At 50.9% G+C, this 20,745-nt stretch overlaps 1 protein-coding gene across 3 annotated transcripts in view; it reads right to left on the bottom strand.

Annotated features, from left to right (window-relative positions):
• The window catches only part of PC (pyruvate carboxylase), a 108,938-nt gene that overhangs the window by 19,867 nt on the left and 68,326 nt on the right, over window positions 1-20,745 (bottom strand). For all 3 annotated transcript variants that reach the window (XM_012810497.2, XM_023518289.1, XM_003798333.3), the window contains 5 exons: window positions 1,406-1,541; window positions 1,024-1,208; window positions 643-808; window positions 365-510; window positions 107-224 (listed from right to left, as the gene is read on the bottom strand). In XM_012810497.2, coding sequence (XP_012665951.1) covers window positions 107-224; window positions 365-510; window positions 643-808; window positions 1,024-1,208; window positions 1,406-1,541 — 751 coding nt within the window. The remainder of the gene's footprint in view (window positions 1-106; window positions 225-364; window positions 511-642; window positions 809-1,023; window positions 1,209-1,405; window positions 1,542-20,745) is intronic.

Here is a 20,745-nt window from a genome sequence, read left to right as displayed (position 1 = left end):
AACAGGCCTCAGAGCTGTCCCAGTACCAGATGCTTTGTACCCAGAATCAGGGGCCCTCCAGCTCCTGCTTTGTGCCACCCTGGTTTTGGGGATACTCTGCACTTACCCAAGATCTGCACCTCAATGTGGCGCGGCTTCTCAATGAACTTCTCCACAAACAGTGCCCCATTCCCAAAGGCAGCCAGAGCCTCTGAGTAGGCTCGGGTATAATTCTCCTCCAGCTCCTGGGAAGGTAGACAAGGGCTGAATAGACAGTGGACCCTGTAGCTCTGTCTTACCCTCTGCCATGAGCTTGGCATAGTCCACCTCCCACAGCAGGCTGCCCTGCCTTGCCCCCAGCCCCGGTGCCTATACTTGTGCTCACCTCATAGCTGTGCACGACCCTCATGCCACGCCCCCCGCCCCCATAGGCAGCCTTGAAGATAATGGGGAAGCCGTAGGTGTTGGAGAACTCATGGGCCTCGTGCAAGGAAGTGATGGGGGCGTCTGTGCCAGGGACAACAGGGACACCTGTGGGGAGATAGGTGTGGGAGGCTCTGTATGGGTGGGAATCCCTGTCAAACCCAGCAAGGAAACAAACACCCCTGCCAACCGCTCTCCAAGGAGCCGTGTGGCTGCCTATGGCTTGCCCATAGTATTCACCTGCAGCAATGGCGATGGCCCGGGCCTCCACCTTGTCTCCCATCTTGCGGACCACCTCTGGGCTGGGCCCAATAAACCTGACTCCAGCATCCTGGCAGGCTTGGGCGAAGTCTGCTCGCTCGGAAAGGAACCCATAGCCAGGGTGCACTGCATCCACGTTGTTCTCCTATGGAGGGGACAGGGGAGGCCAGCACCCCTCAGTCCTTCCACAGGCCTGGCCAGCCTGCTTCCCACCTCGCTGTCATGGCTCATCCACCCCATCACTCACACTCAGCCCGCAGGGTGCAAGGCATGGCACAGGACTGTTGCAGCCTAAAGAGGGCCCAGGCACCCTGAGGCTCCCTCCCTGCTGCCCAGACCAAACTGGCCTGCCTGGCTCACCTTGGCCACCTTGATGATGTCTGGGATGTGCAGGTAGGCCTGCACTGGGGCCAGGCCGCGGCCAATGAGGTAGGCTTCATCTGCCTTCTGCCGGTGCATCTGGCCTGTGTCCTGTTCTGAGTAGACAGCCACAGTGCGGATGCCTAGCTCCGTGCAGGCCCGGAACACACGGATGGCAATCTCACCTAGGGAGCAAGGGGACCAAGGGTTAGATTCCTTGGTCCTAGGAGAAGCAGGAAGGGGATGGGGGCTGGAGGCTGGGGCAGTGGGAGGAAGAGCTGGACTAAGGCTTCTCTCAAAGACAGGACGTGGGGGCTGGAGGCTGGGACAGTGGGGGAAGAGCCAGGCTCAGGCTCCTCTCACTGGTCCCAGGGCTGCTCACCTCTGTTGGCCACCATGACCTTCTTGATGGGCTTGTACTCCAGGCGCCGGACATTTGGGGAGGCAGCAGGGGCAGTGGAGGCTCGGCGGATACCTAGGAGTCTTAGGCCCCCGTGGACTGTTCGGAACTTCAGCATCTGGGGAGGGACGTCAGAGCTTAGCTTAGACCAGCCTCAGCACTGAGGCTCCCCAGAAAAAGTGAGGGGCCCTTCCCCAACCCCATAGTAGTCCCACATAAAAGCCAGTGCCATATCTTTCCTCAAGTCCTGGACAGGCCCAGCTTTCCCAGGCTGGAGGCAAGGGAGCAACACAAACCCAAATAGAACCCCAAGGTTACCCTAATATTCTAATACCCACCAACACTTTGTTTTTGCAGACAGCGTCTCAGTCTGTTGGCCCAGCTAGGGTATAGTGGCATCATCACAGCTCACTGCAACCTCAGACTCTTAGGCTCAAGTCATCTTTCCTCCTCAGCCTCTTACGGTGCTAGGATTACAGGTGTGGGCCACATGTCTGGCCTAACACATTACAACTTTTAAAAGTACACTTCAAGTTCTTAGAGCAATGTCAGAGGCCATCAAGAAGCCCTGTGGGCAAGGAAGCTGCACTGTCAGTGTGTGCTGCCCTCTGCTCCCGCACACCAGCCTACTCCCGGGCTGCAGAATCCCCACCTACCCCCCATCATTCTCCCCAGGGTCCAGGCTGGCTAGAAAATGAGGGCAAAAACGGGGTTCTCATCAAGGCGTTCTCTAAGAAGCCTCAGCTCAGTGAAATACAAGTTTCTTCAAACCTTCCTTCCTACTGAGGGCTACCAAAGAATCCATTAACAAATATCAACCAAGGGCAAGTGAAACAGAACAGCCACAAAAAGACAACACTGATTCTTCTGCTTATACGACATCCCTAGAGGAGTCAAATCCACAGAGACAGAAAGTAGGCTGTGGGGTGCCGGGTGCTGTGGAGAGGGAGGGGAGTTGGAGCTTAACGGGGACAGAGTTTCAGATTGGCAAACTGAAAAGAGCCCTAGAGCTGGGTGGTGGTGACGGCAGGACAGTGGAGAAGGACTCGATGCAACGAGCTGTCCACTTAAAAATGGTCAAGGTGGGAAAAGTTAAGTGCACTTTACCACAACAAAATATACATATATTCTTAAAAAGTTAGTTGAGGGCAACTTATACCCTAGAATGTAGAGAGGCTTCAGAGGTCCACCAGGCCCTCATTTTGCAAATGAAGGAAACCAAGACTACAACAAATCTAGATAGAGCCCAGGCTCCTTGGCCCAGTGTCTAGGCCTCATTTAACCACCTGATTCACTTTTCAGTAAAAGTTTAAGATGCTTGACTTAGCCATTTTGTTTTAATTAAGGAACATTAAAATGTACTAAATAAATATAACAGGCTTGGTGCCCGTAGCTCAGTGAGTAGGATGCCGGCCACATACACCGAAGCTGGTGGGTGCGAGCCGAGCCTGGCCCGGGCCTGCCAAGCAACAATGTGACAACTGCAACCAAAAAATAGCCAGGCATTGTGGTGGGCGCTCGTAGTCCCAGCTACTTGGGAGGCTGAGACAAGAGAATCGCTTAAGCCCAAGAGTCTGAGGTTGCTGTGAGCTGTGACTCCACAGCACTCTACCCAGGGTGACATATGGGACTCTGTCTCAAAAAACAAACAAACAAAAAAAACCCTCAGGGTCATATTATGGCCAACAATTTGGAAAAGAGGAAATAAAGACAGAAAAGAGAGAAAAAAGAAAAAAACAAAGAAAGAAATAAGTAGAAGAAAGAGAAGGCGAAGAGGAAAGGCCCGGAGACAGGGAAGGGAAAAGGAAAGCCCCACAGGGCACAGGCCCTGCTCAGAGGCTCCAGGCTCAGGTGTCTGAGAAGGTGACAATAAGGGGTCTGCTTCAGGGAAGGTAGTGTCAGGGAGCAGAAAAGAAAAGAAAAATAAGACGTAAATAAGATCATTTGAGATAATGACAAATGCCTCAAAAATAAGATGCAGAGACATTTTGTGAATGACTGGGAGGGACAGTATAGGGACACACAAGCTGGGGCAGCAATGGGGAGAAGGAGCTGTCCATGTAGGGAAAGTGCTCCATGGAGAAGGAACAGCAACTGCAAAGGCCTCCAGGAAGAGTGACCGGGTGTGCACCATGGGACAAGGTCTGGTGGTGGCAGCCTCTCTCCAGCAGGACTGGAGGAGGGACACGGTCTGATGCATACTTGTAAAAGATATCTCTAGAGTGGTGAGCAGTAGAGACTAACAGAGCATGTGTGGAGCAATGCAGAGGCTGACTGAGACACACGACCCTCTGACAGGGTGGGAGCCACGGGGCAAGGTGAGGGGGTAGCAAGAAGTTTGCTGAGCAAACCACTGCAGAAAGAATCCTGAATGGGCAGGTGGAGGGACTGAGCCTGCTACAGGAAAGATGAGAGAACAGCAGGGCTGCGAACAGGGGGGCTTCCAGAAGAGGAAAGGGAACAGGGGACCCTGGGCGGCACTGTCACTGGATGGCAGCTGAAGCCAGGGAGAGAGAGTCCTCATCATCCTGGTCCTCAAGAGAAGTGGGCCAGACTACACCTTCAGGGGGTCGGGTGCGCCGACATTGACAGTCTGAGCCAGGAGGAGGAGCCAGCACTCCCAGGAGGGTGGGGCATCAGTGCTGCTGTCACTCCCAGAGGAGTCAGACTCAGCTCTGCAAATGTGGGCAGAGTAACCATGCTTGGCTCCCGCTCCTCATCTTTCTAAAACACACCTTGTCCTTATTAATTACAACGTGGCAGGCACCATGATGACAGAGAAAGCTTTACATCACTAGCACCAAAGGGACATCACACATCTGATATGAGCCACCAAGAAGGACACGATCTCCCATAGGGTTCCTGTCACAGTGCCCAGCCTGAATCTAATCAGGGGAAGGCTAGAGGAGAACCCAAATTGAGGGAAATTACAAAAAATAAGTGGCGAGGACTCTTAAAACATGTGAGAAAGATCATGAGAGGCCAGGTACAGTCTCTTCCCCCATAGTCCTATCACTCTGGGAAGCTGAGGTGGGTGGATTGCTTGAGCTTAGGAGTTTGAGACCAGCCTGAACAAGGGTGAGACCCTTGTCTCTATTAAAAAATAGAAAAACTAGCTGGGCATTGTGGCAGGCGCCTGTAAGTCCAAGCTACTGTGTCGTCCCAGCTACTCCAGAGGCTGAGGCACGGAGATCACTTGAGCCTGCAAGTCTGGGGTTACAGTGAGCTACAATGACGCCTAGGTGACAGAGCGAGACCCTGCCTCGGGAGTCGGGGGGACATCATGAGAGACGAAGACTCAGAAAGGGTCTCGGGTTGAAGAAGACTACAGAGATGATGACCAGATACACACACGACCCCAGAGTGGTTCTGGATTCCTGTTGCTATAAAGAACATCAGGGGGACAGCTGACAAAATGCAGGTGAGGTCTATGGATAAAACAGTATTGGGCTGCTGCTAATCCCTGATCGTGATGGTGACTGTGGTTATGTGGGAGAGTGTCTTCATCCTCAGGAGAAGACACTGACACACTCAGGCGCATCGTGTTTGCAATTCACACTCAAATGTTCGGGAAAATTCAGATGAACAGTGAAGCTGTGGTGGCACTAGGAGTGCTTGGGTTAAGGAGATAAAAGAATTACCTGTACTACTCTTCAACTTCACTATAAGTCTGAAGTCATTTCACAGTGACAGGTGTAAAAAAAAAAATCCCACCTGTCGCCAATCCTGTCCGTGGAGACAAGATCAGGGAGCATGTGGCCCAGCACCTGCACCCCTGGAGACACCAGAGCATCCCCCCTGGTGCTCAAGCAAGGAAACACACCCTACTCAGTTGGGAATGAACTTCAGATGTTAGCAGCCCATTCTCTCCCACTGAGATCTATCGGCAACCCTACTAATCCTCCCAGCCGCTCTGGGTGGGTCATCCAAAGCCAGAAGGGAGAAGCTGCCCACAAGGAGGGGAATTCTTCCCCACCTGGGAGAAAGTGGGTGCTGGCACCAGGGAGCAGGTGTGGGGGTACAAATCTCACCCTTGTCCTGGGCACCAAATATCTACTCTGCTCAGGGCTGAGACAGAGCCACATCGAAAGAGACCACAGCCAGGCACAGTAACTCATGCATGGAATCCTAGCATTTGCGGAGGCTGAGGCAGGTGGACTGCCTGCGCTTAAGACCAGGTGGGCAAGAAAGTGAGACTCACATTTCTTCAAAAAATAAAAAAATGCCAGACACAGTGGCATATACCTGTAACCCCAGCACTTTGGGAGGCCAAGGTAGGAAGATTGATTGAGCTCAGGAATTTGAGGTTACAGTGAGCCATGATCTCGCCACTGCACTATAGCTAGAATGACAAGAGACCTCTGTCTCAAAAAAAAAAAAGTGTGTTCAAACAAACAAACAAAAAACAACCAAAAATAAAATAATAAAACTAAAGATTAAAAAAAAGAAAAAAACCCAAACTATCACCTCAGGTAAAGTGAAGAAGAGGTGGAGGGCTCCTTGGGTACAAGAATGGCAACAAAACAGTAAACACAGTGGCTAATGAACCCTAACTGGTTTCACCTCCCGGAAATCAAGACATTCAAAATAGACACTGCGGTGCCTCTCTGCCTGGGCAGGCGGTGACAGTGCTGGTGAGCCCCACCTGAGCCAGGCCTACAGGCCCTACCAGGACATCAGGGCAGTTTCTCTGGAAAGCTGTTTGCAAAATCTATCAAGCTTTTAAAATATTTATTCCCTTTAGTCTGGTCATTACCATTCTAGGAATCCAATCCAAGGACATACTGTAAAGTGGGAACCAAGATCTATACGGAAAGATGTTCAGAACAGTATTATTTACAATAGCAAATGAAGAGGAACCACTGAAAGACTGGACACCAGGTGGCCCCTGTGGCTCAGTGAGTAGGTGCTGGCCCCATATACCAAAGGTGGCAGGTTCAAACCCGGCCCCAGCCAAACTGCAACAAAAAAATAGGCAGGTGTTGTGGTGGGTGCCTGTAGTCCCACTTACTCATGAGGCTGAGGGAAGAGAATCACCTAAGCCCAAGAGCTGGAGGTTGCTGTGAGCTGTGACACCACAGCACTCTACCGAAGGTGACAAAGTGAGACTCTGTCTCTAAAAAAAAAAAAAAAAAAAAGACTGGACACCTTGGCACTTACACAGACATTAACCCATTAAAAATAAGGCTCAAAGGAGTAGGGCACCAGGCCTATATACTGGAGGTGGTGGGTTCAAACCCGGCCACAGCCAAAAACTTCAAAAAAAAAAAGTCCTCATGCAGGTTTTGGTGGCAGGTGCCACCCCATGAAGCCTTATTTTTAATGGGGAAATGCTTATCATGTGAAGCCAAAAAAATTAAATAAGTAACATGAGGTTTTTTTTGTTTTTTTTTTTTTAACACGAGCTTTGTGAAGCACTGGCAATGACTGTAGGACACCAGCATGTCACCCTCAGCCCCATGTGCGGCAGAGCAGGTGTGATGTTTTCTCCTCCTTCTATATTTCCATATGAAAATTTTCCATATTTTTTCCATTGGGGTATATGATTTATAATTAGGAAAAAACATGAAACATACGCAGGGAGATAGGAAGACCTTGCAGGAAAGGCATGGGGAGCTCCTGCAGCCTCTGCCCTGAGAGCCTGGACCCCCACATGACAGGCCACCTGGCCCTCCCCTCTGCTGCCCCAGGCAGCCTCACAGCTGGAGGTGGCCCCCTGGCACCCCGTTCTCAGACCTCCAGGGAAGTTCCCTGCTGTTTCCAGGACTCCTATCTTTCTCTCCAGCTGGGTGGGCCCCACTCACCCACCATCTTGTAGGGAAACAGGTCGCTTCTGTTGCCCTCCTACCCATGCTTGCTCCCCACTTCCTTTTCTAGGTAAAGAAAGAGATTTCCTGCTCCTCCTCTTCTTCTCCTCCTCTACTCCTCCCCTCCCCTCCTCTCCTCCCTCCTCCTTTCTCTCCTCCCTCCTCCTTTGTGCTGCTCTGCAGCATCCCTCCCTCACCAATAAAGACCTTTTGTACAAGCAAAAAAAAAAGAGAGAGAGAGAGAGATTTCCTTGGACATTATGCCAAAGGCCAGTCACCTCCAGAGCTTCTGGAAGGGTACACCTTGCCTGGCAGCATGGCCACCAAGTGTCTTCTTAGCTCATGGTCAGGAAAACAATGGGTACCGAGACACCTGCCACCTGCCTTGGCAAAGCCTCTCATGTCTCTGCGTTTGATCCTCATTTGCTCCTGGTGGGCAAGGCCTTCCCTGGGAGTCCCACTTCACAAAGAACCTGTGGGCAGCAGGGCAGAGGAATGCCCTGTGAGCCCATGTGTGCCTATAAAGAGATGGAAAGCAGACAGTGCCTGGGGTGTCAGGCAGATGTTTACAGAAAGGAAAAGGTCAGGACCCTCTGGCTGAAGTCACCAGCAGGGAAAGTGGGGCAGAGGGCAGCCTTATCCAGCCTTGTCCGGCATGGGCTGCAGGTGGCAGGCTCGGGTCTGCCTGGCCGTAACTGACTTGGCTCTGTGGTTTGGGCACCTCGGAGACCCCCCATTTTCTCTTCTGCAAAATCATCTGCCACCACCCAATCTACACAGGTTATCCTGGGGGTGGACTGAGATGCTATGCCTGGGGTGTGCCATGCCTGAGCCATAACTGTCAGCTGCTGTCACTGCCCTCTGCCCCTGGATGAATGCAAAGATAGAGACGAAGCCCCTCAGCCCCACGACACCAGAAGGCCTGCACTCCCATACGCACCAGCCCCCCAGCCCCTCAACCCCTCAACACCAGACAGCCTGCACTCCCACACGTACCAGCCCCTCAGCCCCATGAAACCAGACGGCCTGCACCCCTATATGCACCAGCCCCTCAGCCCCTCCCCCAGGGACTTCCTCATCCCAAGGCAGCAGAGGAGCCCACTGGCCAACCACCCTATGCACCAAACTTTTTTTTTTTTTTTTTGGAGATAGAGAGTTTCACTTGTTGCCTTGTTGTCATAGCTCACAGCAACCTCAAACTCTTGGGCTCAAGCAATTCTCTTGCCTCAGTCTCTCACGTAGCTGGGACTACAGATACCTGCCTCAACACCCAGCTATCTTTTTTAAATATGGAGTCTCACTCTTGCTCAGGCTGGTCTCCAACTCCTGAGCTCAAGCAATCCACCTGCCTCAGCCTCCCAGAGTGCTGGGATTACAGGCATGAGCCACTGAGCCCAGCCTGCACCAAATTCTTAGCAAAGTTTTCAAAACAGGTAAAACCATCACATGTGACCCCTGCATATGCTCCGAGCAAACCCATAGCATCCGGGCACTCACACCACACGCAGAAACCTGCCCATGACCCTCAGGACTCCTCTGCCTGGAGGACTCACATCTGATAAAGCAGCTCTGGAGCGGTGGGTATGCACGGCCACACTTGTCCCAGAGCACTCACCCTGTACCACAAAGTGACCAGCCTTCAGCACACAGAGCAGTGCAGGAGCAGTCTCAGCCAGCTGCTGCTTTGCCTGAGATCATGGGCCCTGGAATACAAAGTTCTCAGGCACAGACTACTAAGCCCTGGGCTGCAGCCAAGGCTGGAATCAGGGGAAGGGGCAGCCCTAAGCAATGCCCAGCCTCTTGAGGCCAGCATGGGCCACTGGCTGCTGGGCAAGGCAGGGTCATGCAGAGGGAAGATGATCCATAGCCTCCAGACTCCTGCCTTGACCCCCCCCCCCAGGGACAGGGCGTGATTATAAGGGAGGTGATCCCAGGCAGGAAAGCAACGGAGAGGGGAGGGTAGACTTCTGTGTTGGATTTAGGACATGCTGCCACTTGAGGTTAAAGGCACAGAAATGTCAACCAGCAGGCAGTTTGGGGTCTGGGAAGGCTTGTTGGGAGAAGCTACTTGTGAATGATGGAGGGTAAGGGTTGCACTGCCCTTCAGAGCTCAGACATAGCCCCGAAGCTCAGCTTACCACTGCAACCACACAGAGAGCCTGGCCGTCAACCCCTACCTCTCCCCAACCTCCACTCCAGACCATAGGCCCTGCTGATACAAAGATGAATAAAGGTCAGGCACCATGGCTCACACCTGTAATGCCAATACTCTGGGAGGCCAAGGTGGGTGTCATGCTTGAGCTCAGAAGTTGGAGACCAGTCTAAGCAAGAGTGAGACCTAAAAATAGAAAAACTAGTCAGGTGTTATGGCAGGTGCCAGTAGTCCCACCTACTCGGGAGGCTGAGGCAAGAGAATTACTTGAGCCCAAGAGTTTGAGGTTGAGCTATGATACCATAACACTCTACCCAGGGTGACAAAGTGAGACTCTGTCTCAAAAAAAAAACAAAAAAAACAAAAGATGAATAAAAATGCCACCTTATTACAAAGACATCTCCACACTTCTTAGAAGCTGGTTAACCCATATTCCTTTATTAAATCCCACTGCCCTCCTAGCCTTTTCAGAATCAATCAGCTGGAAGACATATTATCTGCTGCAGAACAAGTGTGGCCTCTCTCCTGGAAGCAGGACCTTTGTAGGCCGTGCATGGGATAAGCTGAGTGTGGTGAGTCTGAGGGGTCTGGGACAGTCCAGAGGAAGGAGATGAGTAGGCAGGTCCATGCAGCCAAGAAGGTCTCAGGAACAAGAATGCCCTTCCTGCAACTCCCAGAAGCCCTTTCTGGCATAAGAGGGACACCTTACAGACACTCTCTGGCCTGAATGAAACACTAATGCCAGCCTCCTTCTCACGATGGCACTTTCCCAGAAAATGCCTCCAGCCCCCTTCTAGCCAGCACTGGTCCAGGTGCATCCTGTCATCTCCACAGCAGGGCACAGAGGGGCAGTGGCCAGATACAGGGAGCAGCATGGGGCTGGGAGCCACTGTGGCTTCATGCTGTGCCCTGCTTTTTGGGTATTTGGTTGGCGGCTAGAAGTCTTCAAAGTTGGTGACAGTTTGGCTGACAAGCTTCCTTCAAAACACTGAGGGCCTCCTTAAGGAACCTGCATCGTGGAAAGAAAGCCCTGCAGTTGAGTTGCATTGATGGACCCAGAACCGTTTCTTCTGGGTACTGAGTCAAGAGGGGAGGCTGCTGTTATGGGCCCTCCCCACGGGGAGGGGGGCGCTGCACTGATCAGACTCTGCCATCTTGCCCAGCACAGCCACAGGCTCAGGTTACATGCTCCAGGGGGCACCGCACTATCTTGTTTGGGGCTGGTGGCACACACAAGCAAAACTCTCCTTTTCTGACTTCAGTGACAGGGGAAATGGTAGGCACCTCCCAGGGATCCTTCCCTGCCTTCCTCCCCAGGATGACAGCCCAGACAGGGCCATTCACCACTTTCTGCAAATGCCAGCTGACAGATCCCTTTTCTTGGCCTTGGGTTGCACATTAGAGACAGGGCTAAGACAGCTTTGACTATCACTTGGGATGTGTAAATAACTCCTCTCCAGCAAGAATGAGCCACAGTGAAGCAAACAGTGTCTGCAGCGCCTGCCTCTCCCCTGCGGCCTCCAGGATGACTCCACAGACAGCACATACTTCTCTTTGAGCTTCAGTTTTCCCTTCTAACATCAGATCCATAAACTCGGCATTCTCCCTTCCATAAAGGAGTGCTGTCGGTCGGGAAGGTGCCCACAACACCCTGCAGGGCGCAGCAGGGTGAAGGACTTGGCGTCATCTGCCCCCTCTTGATGCCCGCCTGCTCCTACCATACATGACCATCACCTGCACCAGGCCGGGCAGCCGCTGGGAGCTGAACTTCAACCCTGGCAGAGCCTCTGCCCTGACCGGGCCCAGCTATGGTGCAGTACTGCCTTTGTACTTGCTCACGCAACCCTCACAAGCCATGGAATCAGGTGCAGGAGGATTAAATGACACCCAAAGTCACCAGCAGAGCCGGATGTGAACCTACCACATGCCTCCTTCCAGAGCAGGACCCTGACCCATCAGGGCTTTCCTCAGAAGTAAAGTGTGACAGGCACTCGGAAACCAAAAAACCAAAAACCAAAAAACCCACTCCTGATAAACACCGTATCTGAACTCTAGGAGGGCCACCAGCAGCACTCCATGCCTCAGACCAGAGAGCCCGCAGTCACATGTCCCAAATAAGCCAGGGCAGTTTCAACTTGTCCAATAAATCATAAAACAGCCCCTAGAAGTCTCTCCTCTCAGATCAAAACTACATCTCTCGGCTACCTCCTGCAGAAGCAGCATAGAGCTCTGCTGTCACCATCCAAGTTTGGGTCCAGGCAACATGGCCGCTGTGCTGAACAGACATGGGGGGCAGGGTGGGTGGCCTCCCCACCAGCTGCTGCAGTCAGGCCTCAGACCCTGGAATGTGCAAGGATCCACTTCACTTCCACCCCAAGTATCTCTGTTCTCACAGAGCACCTCCTATAGCCTCCAAGTATAGTGGGGATGAGTTAGGGGAGGCCAGAGGAAGGCAAAAGCAGCAGAGAGTGCAGTTTGGGGGCTGGCCAGCCAGTGTGTCATTTCTGAAAGCCCAGCAGAACCACAGATCCCTCAGTAAACCAACCCATCCAAGGTGAGCTGGAGAGAGAAGAAAGGGCAGCTCCACACTGGCAACTCCCATACACTAGCTCTCTGCCCTCAGTGTCCCTCTGGGCTCTGCCCCCACTCTGGCCCCCAGCCAGGCTCAGCAGCTGCCCACAGAAGCAGGTCAGAACCAAAAGGCTTCTTGGCAGAGGACTCCACACTGTGGCAGAAGCAGCCTCTGACGGATGGGGCCGCTCCGTCCAGGCTGCTCGGTGCTGTCTTAACCATGTCCCATGGGATCCCAGGGCTGGCAGCAATGGGGACAGGTGAAAGGAGCACTCTGCCTGGCTCTCAGGGCTGCTGTGGTTCATATCAAAGCGCCCACGAGAGGACAGACTAAGGCTGAGATTTCTGGGTAGGAGAAGCAGAAAAGAAGACCCGAGAGACAATGCAGGTGACAGACACAGAAGACAGGACAGAGACAAAACCAAAGACAGAAAGAAGCACATGGCGCTGCTAAGGCTCCCGCCAGCTGGTCTCTGAGCCTGGGGCCTCCAGGCTGTCAGTGGCACCAGGTCTGCCCAGAGCTGGCTCCTGCGGATGAACACTGCCAGCCCGCCAGCATGGCTCCTCATTGCCCAGCAACCCTCCATTCAAAGGCTGCAGCAGAGGGGTACAAGGTGGCACTGTGACAACTGGCACTTCAGTCTCAGCACTTATGGACGGAGGGACAATGAGGGACTCAAAGAAAGGAGAGGAAGGGTCCTGAGGGTACCGAGGGGAGTAGCAGGAAAGGGACAGGGCATGGAGGTGCCTGCTCTGTCCCAGCCTCATAGGAAGGCAGTGAGAATTTCAGGGCCAACACTGCCCCCTGGTGCAAAAGGAGCCCAGGGCCCCAGAGTGGGCAAGGGTCATCCTGTTGCTGGACTATCAAGAAGGTTGCTTGGCTTCATCTTTCCACGTCCTTTAGGACTAGGCTCAGGACCGCCTTCCTGAACACCCCTCTCTCCAGCAGGCTGAATACACTAAATGGGATAGCCATCTCCCTCTGGCACTCCTGGCTCTGTCACTGTCCTCGCCATACTCATTGTCCTTCTGCTTAGGGGGCTCTCCTGATGTCATGCCCCTGTCCTCAGCAAGGAGCATTTAATTTTTTTTTTTTTTTGAGACAGAGTTTTACTTTGTCACTCTCAGTAGAGTACTGTGATGTCATAGCTCACAGCAACCTCAAACTCTCGGGCTTAAGCAATTCTCTTGCCTTAGCCTCCCAAGTAGTTGGGACTATAGGTGTCTGCCACAATGCCCAGCTATTTTCTCAAACTCCTGAGCTCAGACAATCCACCCATCTCAGCCTTCCAGTGTGCTGGGATTACAGGCATGAGCCACCACGCCTGGCCACGGAGCATTTAATGTTACATTGACTTGTTGACCTGTCTTGTCTCTCCCACCAGACCCTGTGTACAGGGTCCTTAGTCTATTTTGTCCCCCACTACCTCCCTAGCACTCTGTATGACACCTGACAGCAGAATGAATGAATGAATGGGAACATTTTGGCAGAATGAATGACTGAATAAATATTCAGGTCACGGAAACTTTGCTTTGCCCAGAAACATTAGGGAGCAATTAGCCAAAAATTAATAAGGCTTGGCCCCTCCTAGGAGCAGCACACACAATTGTCTCCTGCATAGAGATTAGAACCCAAAATGCTGGTGACAGGACACAGGAAGGTCAAAGGGCAGGGCCAGCAAAAAGTGCCTCCCAGCAGCTGCAGCTTAGTGTGCCCCCAGCATCCATGCCCTGAAACCTCACCTGGGACTTCCCAGGCTCCAGGGGCCTGAACAGACGGAGTCTGAGACTGAGGGTAAGAACCACTAAATGGAGTTTCAGGGACAAGTGAGGAGACAGGGGTCAGGGCAGCAAAGACTCAATTCTAAACACACTGGACAAGGCTTCTTTGCAGAGGGACGGATGTCAAGATGCAAGAGAGACATGCAGAAGGTCCAAGAAACTCCCTGGCCCTTGTCAGGCCCACCTCAGCTAGAGGGCATGGAGGACCTGCCCCTACTCCCTCCTCAACTCCCCTTGTCCCAGGACAACTGGCTGGATTAGAGGGACTCCCAGAGGTTCTGAGGACTTTGGGACCTGGAAAGCTCAGGACAAGAGTATCACCAATGTTATGGGTTGGACTGTGTCCTCCTCCCCCCAAAAGTCATGTTTAAGTCCTAATCCCCAGCACCATAGAAGGCTACCTTACTTGGAAATAATCATGTTCGAGTCATAGTGTCTCAAGCCTATAATCCCAGCACTCTGGGAGGCTGAGGTGGGTGGATCACTTGAGCTCACAGGTTTGAGACCAGCCTGAGCAAGAGCGAGACCCTGTCTTTAAAAATAAAGTGTTGTGGTGGGTGCCTATAGGTCCAGTTACTTCGGAGGCTGAGGCAAGAGAATCACTTGAGCCCAAGAGTTTGAGGTTGCTGTGAGCTGATGCCTCAGCACTCTACCAAGGGTGACATAATGAGACCGTGTTGCCAAAAAAAAAAAAAAAGAAAGAAATAATCACATCTAAATGAGGTTAGCAGGATGAGCCCTAATCTAAGATGCCTGATGTCCTTATGAAAAGGGGAAATGTGGGCACTGTGACAAACAGAACAAAGATGACACGAAGTCACAGGGACATGATGACACATGACTGGAGTGAGCATCTGCAGGCCTGGGTCTGCCCCTGTAGATTCCAGGTCCCTGAGGAATAAATCTCTGCTATTTTCACCTGGGTTTTGGTACTTTTGTTATGGTAGCCCTAAGAAAGTAACACACTGAGATTTCCTACAACCAGCACATATACAGACTTTAAGGCACAGCAATGGTGAAAACATCCCCACCTCTTGTCTGCTCATCCTTATGTAAGCCACAAGTGACTTTCAGAGCACACAGGTCTTTAGGGCTGTGATCAGCCAGAACAGGCTGAGTGGGAACCAGGCAGGGTGAACAGGAAGACCTCCAAGGACAGACACCAGGGAGGGCAGGAGGAAGGGATGCCAGGGCAGGGGAGGGGTAGAGGCAGAGGAGGGAGGAACAGGTAACATGTAGGGGACAGCTAGAGCAAAGGCAGGTGGGGCAGTGAGTGAATAGCAAGTGATGGCCTTGAGAGGACCCTGAGGGCAGACACCTAAACTCCAAGTTAGAGCTCTTAGGCCCAGCAAGGAACACAGGCTGTGTCCTCTGCGATGCTATAGAATAACCAGGCAGAGAAGAGACAGATTGGCAACATAGGAGGACTGTCCTTGCAGCTCCGAAGAAGCTGGGCAAGACAGCAAGGACCTGAACTAGAGTGGTGGCAACAGGTACAGGGAGTGGAACCTCCCAAGAAATACTGAGAAGGGAAAATCAACAGCTCCCACGAGGCAGAGAGATAATGAGGAAGGCGAGTCTGGGGTCCCACTTCAAGGTGAACAGTGGCAACACCAGACACAAAAGAAGGTACAGGCAGAAACTTGTGACTCAACTTCGAACCCACAGAGCATCTGGCCGGAGAGGACAAACAGGCGGCTAGACTGTGAGTCCCCTACACAGTCTAGGGAGAGTTCTGTGCTGGACAGAGACCAGGAATCACCACTAGCCTGCTTGGCAGGGTGTGTGAGGTAACGTGGGAACACCCCAGACAAGAATGGGGTGGAGAGAGGAGAGGCCACACAAAGGGGACACCCAGACCCACAGGGACTGTTGTTACAAGAGCCACAGGCTCCAACAAAGATGGAATGATCAGCCTTGGCAGGGCTCTGACAAGAAATTAAACAAAAGGGCTCGGCGCCTGTGGCTCAAGTGGCTAAGGCGCCAGCCACATACACCTAAGGTGGCGGGTTCGAATCCAGGCCTGCCAAACAACAATGACGGCTGCAACCAAAAAATAGCCAGGCGTTGTGGTGGGCGCCTGTAGTCCCAGCTACTTGGGAGGCGGAGGCAGGAGACCCAGCTACTTGGGAGGCGGAGGCAGGAGACTCGCTTGAGCCCAGGAGTTGGAGGTTGCTGTGAGCTGTGATGACACAGCACTCTACCCAGGGGAACAGCTTGAGGCTCTGTCTCAAAAAAAAAAAAGAAAGCCCAGGATGGTAACAGTATACAGCCTATTGGCAGTGACTGAGGGGAGCGAGTGAGTCTGACCAGCTGACTCCTGGGGATTCCAGAACCTAGGTGCCCCCCACACACACACGAAGCCATAGTAGGTGGGGGGCCAAAAACAGGCAATGGGTTCCAGTTTGAGGGAGTCAGACCCCACAATGCTCAGCTGCCATTCATAATTAGGGGCCTCCATGCCCAGTAACATGGAGTGACAGTAACAGCAAACACTGTGGCCCCTAGATGTGTCTCAGAGTATCCTCTGCATTTGATTGCTGAGTCCTCACAACATCCCGTGAACAGGGTTACCTGCTGCTCCCAGGTTGAGATCTGTGGATAGTGACACTTAGGCAGGACAGGTCACATCACGTGCCCGAAGGTGTGCTGCCAGGATGTGCTGGAGCCAGGGTGCACACCCCGGTCACTGGAACCCAGGGCTCTGCCCTTTCCCCTCATGCACTAGCACCTTTCGTAAGACACTCCATCCTCCACTGTGGGGCCCAGCCCTGGGACTGTGGCACCAGGCTCCTCACAGGAACTGAGCCCAAGTCCACACACAGGATGAGATTACTGGGCTCTTCTTTAGGCAACAAAACAAAGGGTTCCTCTCCTGAAAACCACAGTCCTGTTGCCACTGACATTCGGGGGCTCTTCAAGGAAAGGGCTGGCGCAGCCTTACCAGGCAGACCACGGATACCCAGCTCTAGCCTGGCAGAGACACTGCCATCAGTTTGGCGTCACCACTTTTTTTTTTTTTTGCAGTTTTTGGCCGGGGCCAGGTTTGAGCCCGCCACCTCTGGTATAAGGGGCTCTACTCCTTTGAGCCATGCACCGCCCCGGCACCACCATTTTTGACATGGATGGCGAGCTAAACATCACCAGATATTTGAGGAAATCACCAAAAATTCACCAAAGCAAACTAGGAGTTTTGAAAAAAAGGAAACTCCAAGGAGAAAAGTAACATAGGGGGTGCCTGTGGCTCAGTGGGTAGGGCACTGGCCCCATATACAAGGGTGGCGGGTTTGAACCTGGCCCCAGCAAAACTGCAACCAAAAATAGCCAGGTGTTGTGGCGGGCGCTTGTAGTCCCAGCTACTCAGGATGCTGAGGCAGGAAAATCGCCTAAGCCCAGGAGCTGGAGGTTACTGTGAGCTCTGATGCCACAGCACACTACTGAGGGCGATAAAGTGAGACTCTGTCTCTAAAAAAAAAAGAGAGAAAAGTAACATAATGTTGGTATTTAGAAAACCTATAATTAATCTTCTCAGAAAAGAAAAGCTATGGCATCCATTAAGTGAGAGGAAGCAGCTATTTTAAAAAGACAATAGGAGCTCTAGGAAATTAAAAGTAGAGTTGCAGAAAATTTTAAACATAATAACAGAAGAATTAGAAGATAGTTCAGGATGTTACCCAGCAAGACTAACATATGGAGAGTAGAAGAAAGGTAAGAAAATAAAAATAAGAGACACAAGCCAAGGAGGGGAGAAAGGGGAGCGGAGAAGAGGATTGTGCATTCCCAACTAATGAGCACAATGTGAGGGCACATGGTACATCTCCTGGGTGTGGGACACAACTACAAAAGGGACCTTACCTAACAAACGCAAATGTTGCAACCTAATCATCTGTACCCTCATATTAATCTGAAATTTAAAAAAAGAGAGAGAGGCACACAATCCAATATCCAACTGCCTGGGAAGCCTGAAAGGGAGGACTCAAAATAGGGGGAGGGAAATTATTCGCAAGGGACTGAAGGATAAACATTCTGTGTCAAAAGAGCTCTGACTTTCAGAGGCGAGGTGGGTGGACTGCTTGAGCTCAGAGGCGAGGTGGGTAGATTGCTTGAGCTCAGAGGTGAGGTGGATGGATTGCTTGAGCTCAGGAGTTCAAGACCAACCTGAGCAGAAGTGAGACCACTTCTCTAAAATAAAATAAAATAAAATAGCCTGGTGTTGCCCTTTGTAGAATACCATGGTGTCATAGCTGGTGTTGCCCTTTGTAGAATACCATGGTGTCATAGCTCACAGCAACCTCAGGCTCTTGGGCTCAAGTGATCCTCCTGCCTTAGCCTCCCAAGTAGCTGGGACTACAGGAGCCTGTCATAATGTCCGGCTAGTTTTTCTATTTTTAGTAGAGACAAGGTCTCACTCTTGCTCAGGCTGCTCTCAAACTCCTGAGCTCAAGCAGTCAGCCCACCTCTGCCTCCCTTAGTACTGGGATTATAGGCATGAGCCACTACGCCCATCCACAATTCAGCTTTCTAAAGTATCCACACACGTTTTGATAAAAGTTAAATTTAACCAAAAAGGAGAAATACAGTGTATAAACAGTTGCAGGTTCCCATGGTTCTTCCTAATCTTATTCCCTATCCCTTTCCTCCTTTTCTCTCCAGGGGTTACCACACCCCAGAGCTGCTGGACAGGCTTACCCTTCGTTGATTTTATACTGTTTAGATATATATGCACTTGTAGCCATATGTTTATGTTTTCATATTTTTCTTAAATAATAGTCATTTTTAACTTGCTTCTTTCACCTAATATTATAACTTGAAAGCTATCCACCTGGGTTTAAGTAGACCTAGTCAATAATTTTAATGACTGGACAATGTATTATATGTACCACAGTTTATCCATGTGCAAGTGAGGGGCTGTCACTATTGTGTCCTTACAAATTGTCATGTTAAAATCCTAACTCTCAGTGTGTTGGTGTTAGAAGATGGGACCTTTGGAAAGAGAGTAGATCATGGGGTGAGCCCTCCTAAATGGAATTAGTGCCCTCATAAAGCTACCTCGGACATCTCCATTGCCCCCCTGCCCCACCAGTGCAGGCCGATCTGTGAACCAGGAAGTGGGCCCTCCCCATACACTGAATCCGCCAACACCCTGATCTGGGATGTCCCACCCCCCAGAATTGTAAGAAATAAATTTCTATTGTTTATAAGCCACTTGGTCTATGGTACTGTGTTATAGCAGCCCAAACGACTGACATAGTAACAAATAAGTTGTTTCCAATTTTTAGTTCTTAAGAATTATGTTGTATGGACTTGCAAGATGATAATTGTTGAAGTTAGGCAACAGATACATGAAGTTCATTATACCATTTGCTTCATTTTTGTGTATGTTTGAAAACAGCCATAATAAAAAGTCAATTTAAAATGTTAAAAACGAATAACCTTGACCTCACATATCAAATGTGCAAGAGTATCTATCTGCACATACTCTGGCACATATACCTAGAATTGGAATTGTTATATTAGACGATAGTCATATTTTATTTAATTAACTCATTTCTTTGAGACAGAGTCTTACTCAGTTGCCCTGGCTAGAGTGTTGTGGCTTCATAGCTCACAGCAACCTCAAACTCCTGCCAAGTAGCTGGGACTATAGGGACCTACCACAATGCTCTGATGCTTTTTCTATTTTTAGTAGAAATGGGATCTCCCTCTTGCTCAGGCTGGTCTCAAACACCTGAGTTCAAGCAATCCACCCAGTTGGGCCTCCCAAAATGCTAGGATTATAGGCATAAGCCATCACGCCCACCCAAAAGTCATATTTTAAATGTCAATATTGTCAAATCACTCCAAAGTATTTGTTCCAGTAGTTTATGAAGCCACCAGAACAGAATTTCTATTTCACCATGTCTTTACTGACTCTTAGATTTTCAGACTTTAATTTTTGTCAGTCTCATAAGTATAAAACAGTATCTTGTTGAATTTTCAGTTCCTTATTATTAGCAAAGTTGGCTATTTTCTGTTATGAGTGTGGACTCACATTCAGGTTTTCTCTTGTGAACTGCCTCTTCATATCTCTTGTCCACTTTTCTGCTGGGTTTATTGTATTTTATGGAGTTGTAATAAGTCTTTATGGATTTATTATACATGTGGCAGACAGCTTCCTGCATGGGAGGATTTAACAAGTTACAAGCAGGGGAAGAGGAAAGAGCTGGGAGGGAAGGAGAGGCTGAAGCAGGGCGGGGCAAGGTTAAAGAGAAGGGCGAGTCTGGGAGGAAGGGTTGGAGGCCTGGGTGAAAGACTGGCCTTGAGTTGGATGAATCTGGTCCCCTCGTCTGAGACCAAAGTGCCTAGATTTTTCTGGGTCAGTCACAGTTGTAAAATATTCTAGTATCTGGCCACAGTGTTACCCATTGTACTGACTCGGCCAAGGCTTGGAATGACTAGTAGCTTTTTCACTCTGATTCATAGAGGCTGAGAAGTGTAGACATCATATTCCAGAAGACACAACCAAAAGAGCAAAGGCACAATGCAAGAAAATCAGTCTGGAGACAGGGAGGTGTCCCACTGCCATGCAAGCTACCAGTCTGCCACAGCTGGGCCAAGAACCAAGAACAATGAGTCCAAGCTGCATTAGCAATGCTGGAGATTAAACTTTTTTTTTGAGACAGAATCTCACTATGTCGCCCTCAGTAGAGTGCTGTGGCGTCACAGCTCACAGCAACCTCCAACTCCTGGGCTCAAATGAGTCTTCTGCCTCTGCCTCCCAAGTAGCTGGGACCACAGGTGCCCACCACAATGCCAGGCTATTTTTTGGTTGCAGCCATCCTTGTCTGGTGGGCCCGGGCTGGATTCAAACCCACCAGGTCAGGTGTATGTATCTGGCGCCTTAGCTTCTTGAGCCACAGGCGCCAATCCTGTTTTAATATTCTTTTTTTTTTTTTTTTTGAGACAGAGCCTCAAGCTGTCCCCCTGGGTAGAGTGCCGTGGCATTACAGCTCACAGCAACCTCCAACTCC

The sequence above is a fragment of the Otolemur garnettii genome, unplaced genomic scaffold (genome assembly GCF_000181295.1).
Source record: "Otolemur garnettii isolate 467f Iridium unplaced genomic scaffold, OtoGar3 scaffold00134, whole genome shotgun sequence".
Taxonomy (NCBI): Eukaryota; Metazoa; Chordata; class Mammalia; order Primates; family Galagidae; genus Otolemur; species Otolemur garnettii.
Note: the sequence above shows the minus strand (reverse complement) of the source record. Positions and strands in the feature narration are given on the sequence as shown.